At 41.8% G+C, this 17733-nt stretch overlaps 2 protein-coding genes across 2 annotated transcripts; one reads left to right on the top strand and one right to left on the bottom strand.

The window, feature by feature from the left end:
• Nucleotides 1-11238: 11238 nt before the first annotated feature.
• On the bottom strand, nt 11239-14442 carry LOC120775097 (BTB/POZ domain-containing protein 9). Its single transcript, XM_040105104.1, has 8 exons — nt 14358-14442; nt 14051-14150; nt 13486-13970; nt 13316-13423; nt 12723-13253; nt 12431-12662; nt 12108-12322; nt 11239-12049 (listed from the first exon to the last, which is right to left on the bottom strand). Exons 2-8 carry the CDS (start codon nt 14118-14120, stop codon nt 11780-11782), a joined length of 1911 nt encoding a protein of 636 aa, XP_039961038.1. The 5' UTR covers nt 14121-14150; nt 14358-14442; the 3' UTR covers nt 11239-11779.
• Nucleotides 14443-15272: 830 nt separating this feature from the next.
• On the top strand, nt 15273-15720 carry LOC120774896. Its single transcript, XM_040104763.1, has one exon. It carries the CDS (start codon nt 15362-15364, stop codon nt 15560-15562), a length of 201 nt encoding a protein of 66 aa, XP_039960697.1. The 5' UTR covers nt 15273-15361; the 3' UTR covers nt 15563-15720.
• The last annotated feature ends 2013 nt before the right edge of the window (nt 15721-17733 follow it).

The following is a 17733-nucleotide window of genomic DNA, read 5'->3' as shown; positions in this document are numbered from 1 at the left end:
CGCTCAGTTGGATGTCTACTGGCATCTTGCCTTCGAGCAGTAGAGCTTAGCAAACGCTGGTCGACGACGCACTCCTGTGCAATTGCGAAATCATTTTGGCCTAGAATAGAACGCAGGAGAACTAGCCATTAGCAAGGTCTACAACGCGAAATAACGCACTCAACAAAAGTCTCCTTCAGTAAATTGATTCTTCCGTTGGCTGTATGGCATGTTGCGCCGTCTTGTTGGAATGAAAGGCCGTCTTCATCAATATCTTCTAATTAAAAAGTCGCTAAAAAGTCATTAATCATGGCTCAATAGCGTTCTCCATTAACTGTAAAATTATGACCGGCTTTGCAAAGAGCCAATCAGTGATCTTTTGAGGATGTAACAGCCGCTCAACAAAGACCTATGGATCATCATCACTCTAAATGTGACTATTTTATTAATTAACATATTCATTCAAGCTAAACTGAGCTTCATCACTGAACAGAAATGTCTTGCGAACATTTGTCTTGTGGACATAAGGTTTTGGGCCCCTTCACCGAACTTGCGACGTACTTATTAGTCGTTCGGCTTCATTTCTTGCACAAGTTGACTTTTGTAAGCCCCGTAATCATCATCCTTCTGCAAAATCGACCATAAAGTGGGTGGGTATTTTTTGCGTGCAAGGTCGGATGGTCTCATTCGGATCTCTTCAATACTCCACTTCACAACGCATTATGTGCGTTGTAAGAGATATTGCACACCTTGTTGCAAAAGTGCTGGGATGCTGATGCCGACCGCCCTAGGGACTCATAGTTCGTGAAGGAAGTCAGTGCCCACTTGATTAAGTCTGCAGTTAATAATTTCCTTTTAGCTGTCCAATCCGAGCTATGTGCGACCCTTGGTGGAATTTAGTCATCCCAAAACGTTTTCGAAAAGTGCGCAAGCAATAGTGCCGGCGGCCTGTCCTCTGCCATGGTCGTATAGGTCCCATCATGTTTTTTAATGGAAAATGCTGTATCTGTCGTGCCTCTAAATAAAACCTTGTGTATTCTGGCTGCCCTGGGCCGAGGAGACGTTGCCACAGAATTTTCTGAAACTGTTCATCTTCGCGGACCTAATTTTCTTGTTATAGGTTGTTAGGTGCTACATACCTGTATTCCTCCCAGTTGCCCGTGCGTTTGGCTTTGTTGACAATCCTGCGAACTGACAGACTAAGCAGTGAAAGTTTATTAGACCACCATGAACAAGTTTGTTTCCTGGTGGTCCCTTTTAGTGGACAGGCGCAGTGATAAGCGTTCATCATGAAATGGTTTGTTGCAGCCAGTCTGCTCTCCAGTCCAGACACGGTGGTCGCACTATCCACCTGCCTCACTCTACTTATATTTTGTCCTAGAGTTTCCCTAACGACACCCTTGTTCGTATTTCTAGTGATACGAATCCGCGGTCGGTCCTTTAGTGCAAATCCTAAGATTCTGTGATCAGACATTGAGGGTTCTTGGGAGCATGATTTCTTAAAATCTTCAAATTTCTTTGTATATAATTATATATCACATATTGATAAAATTAAGTGAGGCTATTTCGATTACATGATTCAGTAGTAAATTTGAGGGATATAAGGATGTAATGAATATATGTACTTGTGTTAGTTAATTTAATTTAATAAAAATATTTAGAATAAAAATTAAAGTCCGAACGTTCAAACAAATAAATAAACAGAGTGAAGGCCACCAAACATTTAGAAGGAATAACGCCACACCCCTTGAGCGGCGTCTCACACTTAATTGAGTTGGCAGCCTGCACGACTCTGCTAAGGAAGCCATTTATCAGCATCAAAAGTCAGACGCACCTAACATTGGCGGTCTACTACAGTTATCCTTCAACTATCGGCATTCAGTTGCAGCGAAATTCGCAGTTACTTTAATAAATAAACAAGCAGACTTTCTTCGCCAGCTGCGTCGACAACTTGGCCTTGAGGTGTTTTATAGGAACGCACGCACATTCAAACCTTCAACCCGAAATTTACGTGTGTGTTCTTAGAATCAAGTACTATTGTAGTATGTTTGTATGTGCAATAATCTTATAAGAGTATAAGCGCTAAAATATTATAGTTGCAGAGAACTTTTTATATGCGTACATAGAAACATAAGGAATAGTAGTTACTTCTTCTTTACTAGCGTAGACACCGCTTACGCGATTATACCCGAGTTAACAACAGCGCGCCAGCCGTTTCTTCTTTTCGCTACGTGGCGCCAATTAGATATTTCAAGCGAAGCCAGCTCCTTCTCCACTTGGTACTTCCAACGAAGTGGAGGTCTTCCTATTCCTCTGCTTCCCCCGGCGGGTACTGCGTCTAGTACTTTCAGAGCTGGAGTGTTTTCGTCCATCCGGACAACATGACCTAGCCAGCGTAGGCGCTGTCTTTTAATTCGCTGAACTATGTCAATGTCGTCGTATATTTCGTACAGCTCATCGTTCCATCGAATGCGATATTCGCCGTGGCCAATGCGGAAAAGACCGCAGAACCTTTCTCTCGAAAACTCGCAACGTCACCTCATCAGTTGTTGTCACCATATAGCAGGACGGGAATTATGAGCGACTTATAGAGTTTGGCTTTTGTTCGTCGAAAGAAGACTTTACTTTTCAATAACCTACTCAGTCTGAAGTAGCACCTGTTGGCAAGAGTTATCCTGCGTTGGATTTCCAGGCTGACATTGTTGGTGGTGTTTACACTGGTTCCCAAATATACGAAACTATCTACAACCTCAAAGTTATGATTGTCAACAGTGACATGCGTGCCAAGTCGCGAGTGCGACGACTGTTTGTTTGATGACAGGAGATATTTCGTTTTGCCCTCGTTCACTACCAGACCCATTTGCTTTGCTTCATTGTCCAGTCTGGAGAAAGCAGAACTAACGGCGCGGGTGTTGAGGCTGATGATATCAATATCATCGGCATACGCCAGCAGCTGTACACTCTTATAGAAGATGGTACCTTCTCCATTTAGTTCTGCAGATCGAATTATTTTTTCCAGAAGCAGGTTGAAGAAGTCGCACGATAGGGAGTCGCCTTGTCTGAAACCTCGTGTGATATCGAATGGCTCGGAGAGGTCCTTCCCGATCCTGACGGAGCTTTTGGTGTTGCTCAACGTCAGTTTACACAGCCGTCTTAGTTTTGCGGGGATACCAAATTCAGACATCGCGGCATAAAGGCAGCTCCTTTTCGTGCTGTTGAAAGCAGCTTTGAAATCGACGAAGAGGTGGGTCTTTCAAGGGTCTTTTCCAAGATTTGGCGCATGGTGAATATCTGGTCGGTTATTGATTTTCCAGGTCTAAAACCACACTGATAAGGTCCAATCAGTTTGTTGACGGTGGGCTTTAATCTTTCACACAATACGCTCGATAGAACCTTAAACACGATGTTGAGAAGGCTTATCCCACGGTAGTTGACGCAGATTGTGGGGTCTCTCTTTTTGTGGATTGGGCAGAGCACACTTAAATTCCAATCGTTGGGCATGCTTTCGTCGGACCAAATTTTACAAATAAGCTAATGCATGCTCCTTATCAGTTCTTCGCTGCCGTATTTGAATAGCTCGGTCGGCAATCCATCTATTCGAACTTCTTCATGGTCGGGCAACGGAACGTCTGCTTCATCGTCTTCGATTGGAAAATCGGGTTCGCCTTCTCCTCACGTTGTACTTTCACTGCCATTCAGCAGGCTGGAGAAGTATTCCCTCCATAATTTTAGTATGTTCTGGGCATCGGTCACTAGATCACCTCTCGATATGAGAGTATGCTCCGGTCTTGAAACCTGTTAGCCGCCTTTTTTTTTGTAAAATTTTCGAGCATTACCCCTGTCGATCAGCTCGTCAAGCTCTTCATACTCATGCATTTGGGCCTCCTTCTTTTTCTCTCTGTAAATGCGTCTCTCTTACCACTTCAACTCTCGGTATGTATCCTATCCCGCACGTGTTGTGGTCGATCGTAACGTTGCGAGGTGAGCACCCTGTATTCTCTCCGCTGCGACACGGCACTCCTCGTCGTACCAGCTGTTCTTTTGCATTTTCCGAAAACCAATGGTTTCGGTTGCAGCTGTTGACGAGTATGCAGCTGTTGCCGAGTTGTTGACGAGTGCTCTCAGAGAGCAGGAGTGCAAGCCGTAAAGAAAATCGTTCGGCTGTCTGATGTGATTACAGCTTCTCGACGTCGAACCTTCCTTGTGTTTGTTGGCATGCGTTTTTTGCTGCACAGAGGCGGGTGCGAATCTCAGCTGCAACAAGTAGTCTGGAACACTGGAAACGTGTCTTCCGTCTATCACAACATGATTGATCTGGTTGGTGGCTTTTCGATCCGGAGACAGCCAGGTGCCTTGATGTATTTTCTTGTGCTGGAATCTAGTAGTACAGATAACCATATTTCGGGCCCCGACGAAGTCAATCAGCCTCAACCCATTTGGGGATGTTTCGTCGTGGAGGCTGAATTTACCGACCGTAGTGCCAAAGATACCTTCTTTGCCCACCCTGGTGTTAAAGTCGCCATAGAAGGCATCTTTTGTCACATCGTCCTTCTCTTCCATCGGTTCGTAGGCGCAAATGAGCGATATGTTGAAGAACTTTGCTTTAATGCGGATTCTAGCTAGACATTCATTCACCGGAGTGAATGATAGCACTCGGCGACGGAGTTTCTCTTCCACCACGAAACCCACACCAAACTTGGGCTCCTTTATATGGCCACTGTAGTAAATGCCACAAGGACCTACTCGTCTCAGTCCTTGTCCCGTCCGTCGCATTTCTTGGACGGCGATGATGTCAGCCTTTGTTTTTGCGAGGACATCAACCAGCTGGGCAGCGGCACCTTCCCAATTAAGGGACCGGACATTCCAGGTGCATGCCCTCAATTCGTAGTCCTTATTTCGTTTGCCATAGTCGTCATCAAAAGGGGGGTCTCTCATCCGAGGCTTGTTTTTTTTTTCATTGGTTGTGTTGTTTTACGTGGCGGGCCCCAAACCCAGCGCACAACCCTATGTAGGGGATGTTTCGCCTTCTCACTTTAGCTCGCCTTCAAACGGATGTCCTTAGGCTACCCAGAGGATACTTGGTCAAAGACCGGAAATCGTAAGCTGCTTAACCATATGTAAAAGAATCGAAGGTGGCCGTTGCCCTGGGTGCAACGTCTTGGGGGCGGCAAAACGATCTTCGCTGTTTATTTAATATTCAGAAAAATACTTCAACAATTTTTTTTACAAAATTTATTATAAAAGATAAAGAGTTGTACACTCACAATGTAATTATCTGAATAACAATGAAAAATGTTAATTTTTACTCGAATACTCTTCAGTCTATGAATTTGTCTTATATCTTTTGGCTTATATCTTTCCTAAAAATAGTGATAGAACTTAAAGATGCACTTTTCTAGCTTTGTCTAGCGACGTGTCACGCTCACAGTTACCCTATGCTTTGAATGTAGCAAATACTTTTGTTTCTCCAAATTTTCAAAAATGGTATTTAAAAACTCAAATTCGGACAAAAATTCCTGCAAATTGTGTCAAAAGTGTACAAGATATTGGGCGAAAATGGGTTTTTTCTATTGCTTTTAATAAGATGTCTTCTAACTTTACTGTCAATTTCCTCAAAAACCCTATTGTGAGAATTTTGTAACTTCAGAATTTGCGTGGCTTCTAGTTCCTAAATTTTATATACTTAATATCGAAGATATGTTGTAAAAATTCACTTTTGTTCGAACCAACTCATGAAACTTGTAGGTAGGTAGATAAAGGGGGCGGCAGAACATCCTTGGCCCCGGACGCCCGAAGTTGTAGCTACGCCACTAAAAAACATAACCAACCAGACAAAGAACTCGAGTAAAAGTAAATATTTAAACTATTGATACTAGATTAACGCTAACGTACTTAGTCTTCGCATGCTTTCTCATTTTTTTTCAGCTGAAACTGCGCCCCGTATATTAATTGTCCTGACCTCTCGTTAAAAGTCGTCAAGTCATTTAAGGTACTTTTCCTCCAAACGAAGTTCTAGATAAGCACTACGAAAGTAACACCGGACACTGTCTTTTTCCGGCCAAGCCTCCGCCTCGTAGAAGCATCGAGAGATCATTCTTTCATTACGTCGACGACATTGAATAGAAGGCCGACAAGACTACGGATGCATAATTAATAATTGACAGTGGAACCATCGCCATCTTCACCGACTACCTCCCAAGGAATGACGTACTTGGAATATTACCACCACCCTTTGCAGGTGAAAAGCTCGATTTGAGCCGATAATCGAGTGCCTTGAGGAGTTTCGTTTTGGATATTTTAGCAGGTTAAACTCCTACTTATCCAGTATTGACCCCGACATATCAAATATATGTGTGCCCTGCGTGCAATAAATCCCCGCATGACTCTAACCACATCTTTGCATGACCAATGAATACCACTCATCTAACAAACTTCTTCCAATGATCCGGCTTACCGTTGGTTTTGTTGTTGTAGCGGCATAATTCTGCCGTCCGTAATTCTGAGTCCGTTCCGGTTACGTAGACCCGACTGTCGTGGAAACGGCTGGCTGAACTCTGCCACAAAAGCGAGGATTAGATAATCGCTATAACGATAACATCCAACCGGGTTTCAATTTCCACGACAGTCGGTTCCACCTTGCCGGAATTGACTTTGATTTTATCCGGCTAGCTGCTGTTCGCGACCTCAGCGACAGCCGGTTCTACGCACCGGAATTGACTCGGATTTCATCCGACCAAGGGCTGTTCTTTCGGCGATCTAACCCCGTTTGGATCGGTGGGTGTTAATTTGTGTTTGTCGTTACTAGAGCAATGCCTTGCAGCAGGGTTGCTCCGTATCCTCCTGACTCGCGCTGGCATTGAGTCCAACCCGGGCCCGGAGGAATTTTTCTGCTGCGTGTGCGCAAAACGGCTCCATCCAAACTCCACCTCGGTCAGGTGCAACACATGCAATGGATGGAGCCATCTTAAGACCTGTTCAGGCCTTAAGACACATAGGGAGTGGACCACGCGTTACGTGGCCCCATGTTGCCTGCGCAATACTGCGACCCAATCCTCTACGGCTGTGCAATCCGCACATAGTTCGCGCGCCGCGCCGCCACCCAATCCGAGTGGCCAACAGAGGACCTCTACGGTCCCGAGGAGCTCAATCAGGCAACATAGCTCCCCCCCCAACCTTCATCCCGCTCCAATCCTCGTGCGAGAACCAACCAGCAGCTCTTGGTCCCTTGCACTGTCTGTTCCGTGTGTCAGACGGTCATACGTCGGAACGTGGCATCCGTCAAGTGCAACTCTTGTACTGGCTGGTGTCACTTTTCGGCGTGTTCCGGCCTGCGCACCACACGTGAGTGGAGTGACTCATACGTTGCCCCATGCTGCAGGAGTCTGCCCCCGCAACTCAGCAACAGTGGCGTCGCCTATTAACACCCCAGCGCGACAACCGCCCCTGCGGTACTACAGCTGCAACAACTTCCACCCACACGTCACTCCCCCTCACCCCCCAGGATCACCCACGGACACCCGCGACAAACTCGGCTACTTCAATTTAACTGCAACGGACTCCAGAGTAAGATCGAGGAGATAGTTGCACTTATGAATCGGGAACGTCTATCGATAGCTGCGGTCCAAGAAACCAAGTTAAACAGCCGCTCAGATCTTTTGAGTTGTGCAGGTTTCAACGTTATACGTAAAGATCGCGAGCGAGATAATGGTGGTGGCCTAGCTTTCATATTGCACAACACCGTGCAGTATCGTCTAATCGATGTAGACATCGACCCCAGGGATACTACCCTAGAATGTCAGGCTATAGCTATCCGGTCAGGCGATGTCGAGCTCGAAATATTTAATATATACATCCTTCCAGTTACATGTTGCCCAACAGGATATCACCTGAACATAGGTGCGCTACTTCGTGATGAAAACCGTTTGGTACTAGGCGACTTTAACGCGCACCACGATCTTTGGCATTCCTGCCTGTCAAATGATCGTAGGGGGATGGAGCTGGCGGAACAGATTGACGATTCGACATTCTGCATAATGAATGACGAAGCCCCCACCAGAGTTATGGGCACCTGTAATAGCTCGCCTGATATTACCATTGCTAGCGGTGGTCTGATAAACAGCATAACCTGGCGACCTATGCTAACTCTCGCATCAGATCATCTGCCCATAATTATTTCGATCGAGAAGCCTCCCGATTTTGTTTCTGTGGACAACCGCACCTATTTTAACTTTAACAAAGCTAATTGGGTCGGCTTCACAGAATTTACTGAGAGCACCTTCAAAGCTCTACCCATTCGTATGGACGTATGCGTTAGCGAACGTCAATTCCGCAAGGTGATCGCAGCAGCTACCGCTCGCTTCATCCCGGCTGGAAGAATCGCGGAAATCCGCCCCAATTTCCCAGCCGAAGCAGCCGTTTTAGCTAATGAGCGCGACACCTTACGCCATGCCGATCCCGGGGATCCCCTAATAAGGGATCTCAATTTGGAGATTCGGCGAATGGTAAACCAACATAAGCGGACGAAATGGATAGAGCACCTGAAGTCCTGTAACCTCTCCACCGGAGTGAGTAAGCTTTGGGCTACTGTCAAAGCTCTGTCTAACCCGAAGAGACAAGACGACCAAGTTGAAGTTCAATTCAATGGTCATGCCTCTTCGGACCCGAAGAAGTGCGCGAGCTATTTTAGCCGGCAATTTACACTGCACCCTTCGGTAGACAAAGCTAAACGATGTGTTAACCGACGGCTGCGCAAAATGCCAAACGAAGGCGCGCCACTTACTTTCACCGCTAATGCTAAAGCATCTAGGCTCGACGGGAGTAGGATATCTCACCAAGGTCCTCAATCTGTCGCTGACCACTCTTCAAATACCCGATGTGTGGAAAGTCGGAAGAGTGGTCCCACTACTGAAACCTGGGAAACCCTGCCAACAAAGGGGAATCTTATCGACCGATAACTCTCCTTCCCCCAGTAGTGAAGACACTTGAGGTCTTGCTACTCCCGACCTTCACATACCACCTGAGTCTAGCAACCTACTAGCATAGGTTCCAAAAAGAGCACAGTACCATCACAGCACTTAGCGTCATAAACGCCCAGATAGTTCATGATCTTAACCAAAAACCAGCCTACAAGAGGACGATCTTCGTAGCGTTGGACTTGTCAAAAGCCTTTGCCACAGTCAATCACACAACGCTACTGCTGGACATCGAAACAACTACGCTCCCTCCAGGGCTAAAGAGGTGGACCATGAACTAACTGAGCGGTCGCCAGTCATCCGTACTATTTCGAGGTAAAACATCTAAACTGAGAAGAATTAAACAGGGGGTTCCGCAGGGTGGTGTCCTCTCCCCACTACTGTTTAACTTCTACATCTCGAAACTCCCATAACCACCAGAAGGAGTTTCCATAACCTCGTACGCTGATGACTGCACGATATTGGCGTCGGGCAATGGAATCGATGGCATGTGTTCGAAGGTAAACAGCTACCTCTCCGACCTTTCTCGTTTCCTCACTGCACGAAATCTCACACTTTTCCCCACCAAATCCACAGCGACCATATTCACAAACTGGACGAAGGAGTATAGACTTGAGCTTAACATTGCAGTCGACGGCGTCAAAATTCCGACTGTCAACAATCCCTAAGATTTTAGGTGTAACATTCGACGGTGTAGGCTCCTTCTCTCCTCATACGACCGCGATTATCGCCAAAGTATAGAGCCGCAACAAAATCCTCAAGTCGCTAGCCGGCAGCACATGGGGAAAAGACAATGAAACGTTGTTGGCAACATACAAGGCAATCGGCCGGCCGGTCTTCAATTACGCAGCCCCCATATGGTCGCCTGGATGCAGTGGTACGCAGATGAGGAAACTACAGACCTGTCAGAACACTGCACTCCGAATCACTACAGGATGTCTTTTGATGTCTCCCATTGAACACCTACACAGTGAGACGCTTATGCTCCCAGTTAAGGAGCATAATGAACTCCTCTCCAGGCAGTTCCTGCTGGGATGCTTTCGCAGAAATCACCCCTGCAGTCATCTGCTTGGAGCGGAACCGCCTCCTAGGAGCATCAAAAGGTCATTCCTGGATTACGTCGACGACGTCGTACAGTACGCCGACCGGACTTCGGACGCAACTAACTTCAGACAGGTACTGACCGCCATTCACAGCGGAGCCATTAACACCTTCACCGACTCCCTTCCCGTGAATGGCGTTCTTGGAGTTAAACCACAACCCATCGCAGACGAAGAGCTCCAGCTGCCGCGAGAAACGCGTGTGACCCTTGCGCAACTTCGTTCTGGATACTGTAGCAGGTTAAACTCCTACTTATCCAGAATAGACCCTGACATACCCGACGTATGTCCTGCATGCAACGAGTCTCCGCATGATACTGACCACCTCTTTGCATGCCCCACAAACCCCACCCATCTAACACCCTTCTCCCTTTGGTCCGACCCCGTCGAAACAGCACGTTTCTTGGGCCTACCGTTAGATGACATCGACGACAACACAAATGACATTTACCATCCCAACGGGGATTAGATTTCCGTTAAAACAACAACAACAACCTCAGCGATCTAACCCTGTTTGGATCGGTAAGTTTTAGCCTATCTAACCGTGATTTCTTTTTTTTGCCTTATATTTTATTATGTAACACAGGGAAATCTCGATTCCGTTTTTGTTTTAAGTTAAAAGATGATTTTATTATATATACACAAACATTATAATTAAGTAAACCAAAATCGAATGTAAGAAAATATTGGTTAAGTATACAAATTTATAAATGTACATATGTACATGCATGCATTGTGGGACCAGACAACGAAATTTGGTTTTTTGACACAAACTTATAAACGAAAGAGTTTTTTGACGTGAAACTAAAATATGACATAAATAAATTTATAAATATTGAAATTGTTGCAGTGCCACATAAATCGTGTGAGCTACATCACACACACATAGAACGGCGAACAAACGATTTCAAAAAAGCTTATACACCAAAGCGTACAAAGAGTGTAGACACTTGTTAAGACATATGTACATATATACAAAAACAAAGTTATTTAGTTAAATAACAGTAAATATACAAATATAAAATAAATAATGCTGCAGTTGAACAACAAACTAACATATAAATAGAACAGCTTTTTGCTGTTTAAAAGTTTCACATTTTGAGGTTATGTGTCTTTTATAATTCATACATAATACAAACGTTAATTAACACAGTTAGTGATATATAGTTCTGTACCAGAAAATGCAGTTTCGGTTAACGTTAACGCGGAGTGCCGTAATAACACACAAAAAGTGTCTTTTTATTAATAAAAATAATTATTGATAGCAAAGAATCAATACAATATTTTACTTGAAAGAATTTTCCCGCTACAAACGTAATTATTATGGTTCCGTAGTTTTTGTTCACATATTGACAAAGTTTCGAAAATATGTTTTTTGATTATTAAAATTCAACACTTATAAGAATATCTCAAACAATAATGTACATTTCTAAAATTATTAGACTAAACACACGCTTGTTGATTGCAATGACGCATATGCCACTTGGAGTTGTGGCGCTGAATGTTTCGCATTGTAAATTTGACACACTTAAAAAGACAACAACATCACTAAGAGCCGTTATAGATATATGTATGTATGTATATATAAAACTTCAAAATAGAGAGTTTAAAGTACAAAATATTCAACCTCTTCATAGCTATAAAATTGATTTGCTTAAAATATGACTCGTATTCGAGTTGCCCACAGGGCTAGTGTGAAGATTGCATTGCTTTTGCCGAAACTTTTTTCTAATTACCATCCACCGAAATATTGTCCAGCCCAATAAGTACATCATCTGGTAAGGGTTCATTGTTGCTTGGCTGGTTTGAGCACACGCCATCAACACCACCATTGCTTGCTGCATTACTCGCACCAGCTGTGACGTCATTGCTGTCATCGCCTGCCGCTGCACCGTCTGTGATTTTGCTATTAGCACGCAGTTCCTGTTCCTTCTCCTTTTCCAATTGCAAAAAGTTCGGGTCCTGTGAGGGACACTCCAAGTGCACGCAGTGAAAAATCTAAGCAATTGAAGTTGACGTTTAAATAATTTTTGTAAACAAACGAGACTTTTCTCACCTCATTTGCGGTGTTGCGTGTGCCCACAATACGTATAAATACGATGGGACGCGGTGTGAATGAGAAATTTTGCCAGGAACGCACTTGTTCATTACGCTTATCGACGATCATGTGCCAATCTTTTTGATTCACTGAAGTTTCAATGTAAAAACTATACGTGCGATCGTCACAATCCCATAGCAAGAGGCGCATTGAGCCAATAATGTAAGGCTGCCCTATATATTGTAAATGTAAAATACACAGTAAAGAAAAATATGTTTTTAATAAATGTAAGATATTCAGCAAAAAAAAAATAGTAATTTTTATTTGCTGTAAGCTCTTACCTAACCTAACCACAATCTCGCCACTGCCCAGCTGATGGCATGTATAACCGGAATCCCAGTCGTAGTTCACATAATCACCATTCAAGAGCGCATTACGCGTACGGCTCACACCATCCACAACAATAGCACTCACATCAGTACGAGCAACATTTGCAGTGGGCGCCACAATGCCATTAATTACTTTTGGTAAGGACGCAGTATACATGGCTTCGAGTCCAACTACATGGAATACCTAGCATAATAAAAATATTACTGAAGTCAATCAAAAAATATACACTATTTCAGTACGCACTTTATTGACGGTATTGTGTGTGCCCACGAGTTTGATGTAGCGTACCGGACGTGCGGAAAAATACAAAAATTGCCATGACCGACAATAATACTGTGAGTAATCTATGACGCGATCCCAATTGGTAGAGTTTGCCGACACTTCTATGTAATATGAATACGAGCGATTGTCCCGATCCCAAAGCAGCAGCTTGATATGATTGATTATGCATATTGTGCCCAATTCGACAGTAATGCCACCTTCAATATTGTCACCAATGCAATGGCGTGTGTAACCTTTTTCCATATCATATGAAATGAAATCACCGTCCAACAAAGCCGCACGGCATTCACCCAGTATGGTTCTGGAGTGAAACTTCGCTGTTGCTACATTTTCTTCAGGCCACAGAGCGGCACGATATGGTAAATATTTTGAAGTTGTTTGCTCTTGTATAGCGTCTAATAATTTGTCGGCATCCAAAATGCCAGATGGACGCACGGTTTGCAACAAATCTTCAAGTTTCATTAGCGGCAAGCGGACGAACGAAACTACAGACTGTAAATATAAATTCATATATAACTATAGAAGTATGTGTATATAATTGATATTTTTCTTACGTCAATATTGATATTTGTGTGGTTTTTACACCATTCCCAAACGGCCAAAAATATGTCCACTTCTGGGGCAAAAAACGAATCTCGGCGTAATATCTCTTTTAGTGATTCCTTGATAAGTTACCAATAAGTTTAGTTAAATTTAATCGAATTTATTTACAAAATTGACCAACCATTGATAGCGCTTTGAAGGATTCATGTTGCAATATTAGTGCGGCATTGCGATCCATGAACGTTAAACACACCTCAGTCAACTTATCTAAATTGTACAAACGCGCTGCGTCCAAAATTGCACAAACATTATTAAGCGCCAAATATTGTCGCAGATATTGTGAAATGGCATGCTCCAATTCGCTGAAACCATATTGATTAGCCAAACCTAATGTGTCCAGTATATTGTCTTCATCCATCTGTGCGAGTGGCATATGGCCAGAGTAAATATATTTTAGCAAAGCCTTGAAGGCTTCAACGGGAATTTGCATTTCAATTTCGCTCTGTCTGGACTCACAAAGTCCGCCAAATAGTAACGCACGAAAATATTCACTACGTGCTGCCAAAATGACTCGATGAGCTGGTAAACGTTGATTTTCTACTATAAAAGTCACATCAGAGTAGTCGTCGTTCATACAAAGTTGCGCCATCTGCTCCGAGAAACGTTCTAGAATTATAAACGAAATATGTTTTAATTTTGTTCAAAAAAGGAATATTACGCTCAACAGTTAGGGGCATTGGGCATACCTGTTAATTTTACATCGTCGCTCCGTGTCTTTGTCAAAGATAGCAATTTATATTGACTCTGGCTGCTCATCTTATGAAATTTCGTTTAACAAATACAGCACTTAAAATAAATGTATTTAAATAAAATGCAAATGAGAACAGTGACAGTACAAATATGTAACGAATTGATACTAGGTAAACACAGAAAAACTTCTAGATATTTTCGCTCACAAGACGCACGATATGCTTATTACATATTTTAAAATTACAAATTATTGTTAGACATTTAATATAACAAATATATAGATTGTCTGGAGCAATCACTTACGCCGTTGTTATCAAATATTTATAGAATTTCAAAATGTTTTCCGGCAGCGACGCAATTATTCGACTTTTTATTTTGTATATTTTCTTTTGTATCGCTTCTTCTAATATCGACAGCGGAATGTTGCCAGACGGACTTAGCGTGGTTTGTGCAAACATCAAACAAGACTGGTGGCATTACTAAATGGACGATATTAATATACCTAATACTTTAATGTAAAATATAAATTATTCATGATCAGCTGTTAGGGCTTACGTCAAATGTGTTAATAGTATTAAACTCTTCATTTAGATAAATGTCGCAAATTATTATTATTTATGGCATTTACTAATAATTCTGAAATTCTTTTCACACAAGCCCCCAAAAAGTTTACAATATCTTCAATTAGTTATGTTAAAATAAATTCAATATACAGATTTAGAATTACAAAATTTGTCAAAATTAACATTTTCAACAAGGTAATATCGTATTTAAAATTTTTTCGAATATAAATATAATGTATTAAAAATATTATATTATAATAAAAACATATAATTTTCTTTCCAATTGTATCGACATTACAACATTGTAACTGCGTGTCGTAAACTTCAAATAATTTCTTATATCTCAATTTTTAATTAAATCTTTTTCTATTTTGATATATTGTCTATTATTTGTAAATATTTTAATATTATCAATAATTATTCATATACATATGAAGCATATATATATATAATTAGTTTAATTTTCACTAATACACATTTTATATTTAATATGTATGAATAACTTTGCTGATTAAATTTAATTTACCAATTTTGCACGTATTGTTTCACTGTCATAGAAAAGAGAGTAATTTTGGAGGGTATGAACAACGCCAAGTATGGCAACATTCATAACTACAAAACAACCCTGTAAGCAGCTGTTCCATTTCTTATTTGTTTACTTTTGTATTTCAGCTTCTTCCATTAAACCCTTAACTTACAGTATTCATAATAAAAGATAATTTATCCAAATTTGTTTACTATAAAATGCGAAAGCGTGAGTTGCAAAGCATTCCTCTAAAGTTGGGGGAATTAAAAGAGTATGATAATATACGGAATGAGCGCGCTGCTGCCAGGAACCAGGGGCCACACGATGATAGTCAAACTACGGAGCAGCCATCGCCGATTGCCAATGTCGGACCAAAAACTAAGAAGGAAATCCAATCTCGATTGAATGCTACTACTTAATAGCTTCAAGAGAGGCATATTCGATATAAATGTTACATTTTAAGAATTTAATGTTAAGTTGTATAAAAGATTGCAGTACATTACATAAAGTTTATACAATGATATTGTGATAGAATTTTTAATATACATAGTTTCTGGTAATCTGTGACAAATTTAAATTTATTTGTTTGGTCGAAATGTTACTAATGAGTCTTCTATGTGATGTAATACTGTTGTAGTGACAGTAGACAGTCCTTGGCCAGATAAAAGTTCGGGCCCGTTCCAGTCACGTCAACATGACCGTCGTCGGAAACGTGGTGATAATACTGTCGTTGTATGAGCCTTAAATATTACCCAAATAGAGTTGAAAAGCAAGAAAAACCTACTTCGATTGCACAGAAGCTATGATACCCTTCACAAATGAAAAAGTTTTCATACTGGAACTTGATTTTCATCGTCCTGTTTGTATGGCAGCTATATTTTATAGTGACCCACATTAAACAATTTCTTCGTAGATATCACCGTTCCCTTTGACAATAATCCATGACAAACTTTGTGAAGATATGCCGACAAATACGAAAGTTTTTCATATAAGTGCTTTATTTTGATGGATCATTTTGTATGAAAGACCCGAGAAAAGGGCAAGTGCATAATTTCAAAACGATATTTCAACAAACTGAAGGACTTGTTCGCATATATACATACCGACGCACATGGCTAAGTCGACTCGGCTCGCCATGGTGATCATTTATAGATATATTTAAAAGGGTCTCGACGCTTTCTTTTGCGTCAAAGCAAACATGGGCTGAATGGGAACATGTACCCTGTTCAGAGTATAAAGGTTAACCATTTTTACCACACTTTGCAAAATATACCTAGAACTACATACGAACGCGATTAAGAGGGAATGCAGCGGCAATGTCGACATGAAAACTCGATTTGTGGCAAGAAACCATCGCGACATTTTCGTCTGCACCTCACTTTATAGATTCTTTGTGGAGAAGCGTCTATAACCACAACATGCGTCTGTGCAAAACTCGCGCCAGCTTAACTGTCAAATTAAATCAAAATGTAAGAAATAAGTACTTATGTATGTATACAAGTACATAGATGTATCCGTTTCGTATAATCCGCGGAAAACCCTTACATCGGAAAAGAGGTTGAATCACTCAATAGTATTGATGTGCCGTGTTGGTTAAAGGGTGAGTTTGAGTACACAAGCCTTAGTGCTCACTCGAACGTTGTAACAATTGCTGACAGTTTCTTAATTGTTAAGAAACTAATGGAAATTGATTACAGACGTTGCTCTTGAAACCAATTGCCATCGGAAGTGTCTAGTTTTGTTGTCATTTGAGGGTAGGTTAAGGACAGAAATCAATATGAGTTGCTCTTGATTGGCTAGAATGTTTATTAAAGAGTTTTCTATTAATTTAATAAGTGCAGTTTAATTCAATATTTTTACTTTGAATCCAAAAGAGCTGAAATTCTCAAATCTAATAAATACGAAAGATTGAAATTGATCATTTTTAAATACGTTCTTATATTCTAGTGGGGCATATATGGACTCGGACATAGTAATTTAGAGCCTAGGATTGACATTTAATTATAATTCTTGGATTATAGCTTACAATATATCGTTGTAAAACCGGATATAGCACCGGAATATCAGTCCTAGTATGAATTAAATCCCCGTCCATTCCGGTATCTTAGAGCCACCTGAAAGGAAACGAGAGAAACGCTGTTAGCAGCTTACAAAGCAATCGGTCGGCCGGTCAAGGTTATACAAACGAAGTAGTAGCCCTAGGACGATTTAAATCCGGGTCTAATCCGATACCTTAGAGCCGACTGTTGTAGGAATTGGATCCCAAATTATATTTTACCCGAGACTTACCTTCACATCATATTTTTAGCAGTGACAGTGACGGTAATTCGTAGGAATTTTTGAAATGGTTGTTCTTGTCACACTCCTAGAAATCATTCCTAAAATAGTTTTAAGGAAAAACTGTTCAGATAACCGTTCTCGTTCTGATAAAGACCCATATCGACAACGACGGCTGGATCAGATGACATGTGCTCCCCCAATTTTCTTCACTCATTTCACTCTGCAATCGACTGGCACAGGAAAGGAGTAAAGACAAAGAAACGTTGTTAGCTGCTTACAAGGCAATCGGCCGGTCGGTCTGCAATTATGA

This window comes from Bactrocera tryoni, chromosome 4 (genome assembly GCF_016617805.1).
Source record: "Bactrocera tryoni isolate S06 chromosome 4, CSIRO_BtryS06_freeze2, whole genome shotgun sequence".
Classification (NCBI taxonomy): Eukaryota; Metazoa; Arthropoda; class Insecta; order Diptera; family Tephritidae; genus Bactrocera; species Bactrocera tryoni.
Note: the sequence above shows the minus strand (reverse complement) of the source record. Positions and strands in the feature narration are given on the sequence as shown.

Excerpts from the sequence above, each read along its gene's own strand:
- LOC120775097 (XM_040105104.1), bottom strand. The coding sequence starts at position 14,120 with ATGAGCAGCCAGAGTCAATATAAATTGCTATCTTTGACAAAGACACGG. Across the intron at positions 12,663-12,722 it reads CACACAATACCGTCAATAAA|GTATTCCATGTAGTTGGACT; the intron begins GTGCGTACTGAA and ends TTATTATGCTAG. Across the intron at positions 12,050-12,107 it reads CACGCAACACCGCAAATGAG|ATTTTTCACTGCGTGCACTT; the intron begins GTGAGAAAAGTC and ends TCAATTGCTTAG.
- LOC120774896 (XM_040104763.1), top strand. The coding sequence starts at position 15,362 with ATGCGAAAGCGTGAGTTGCAAAGCATTCCTCTAAAGTTGGGGGAATTA.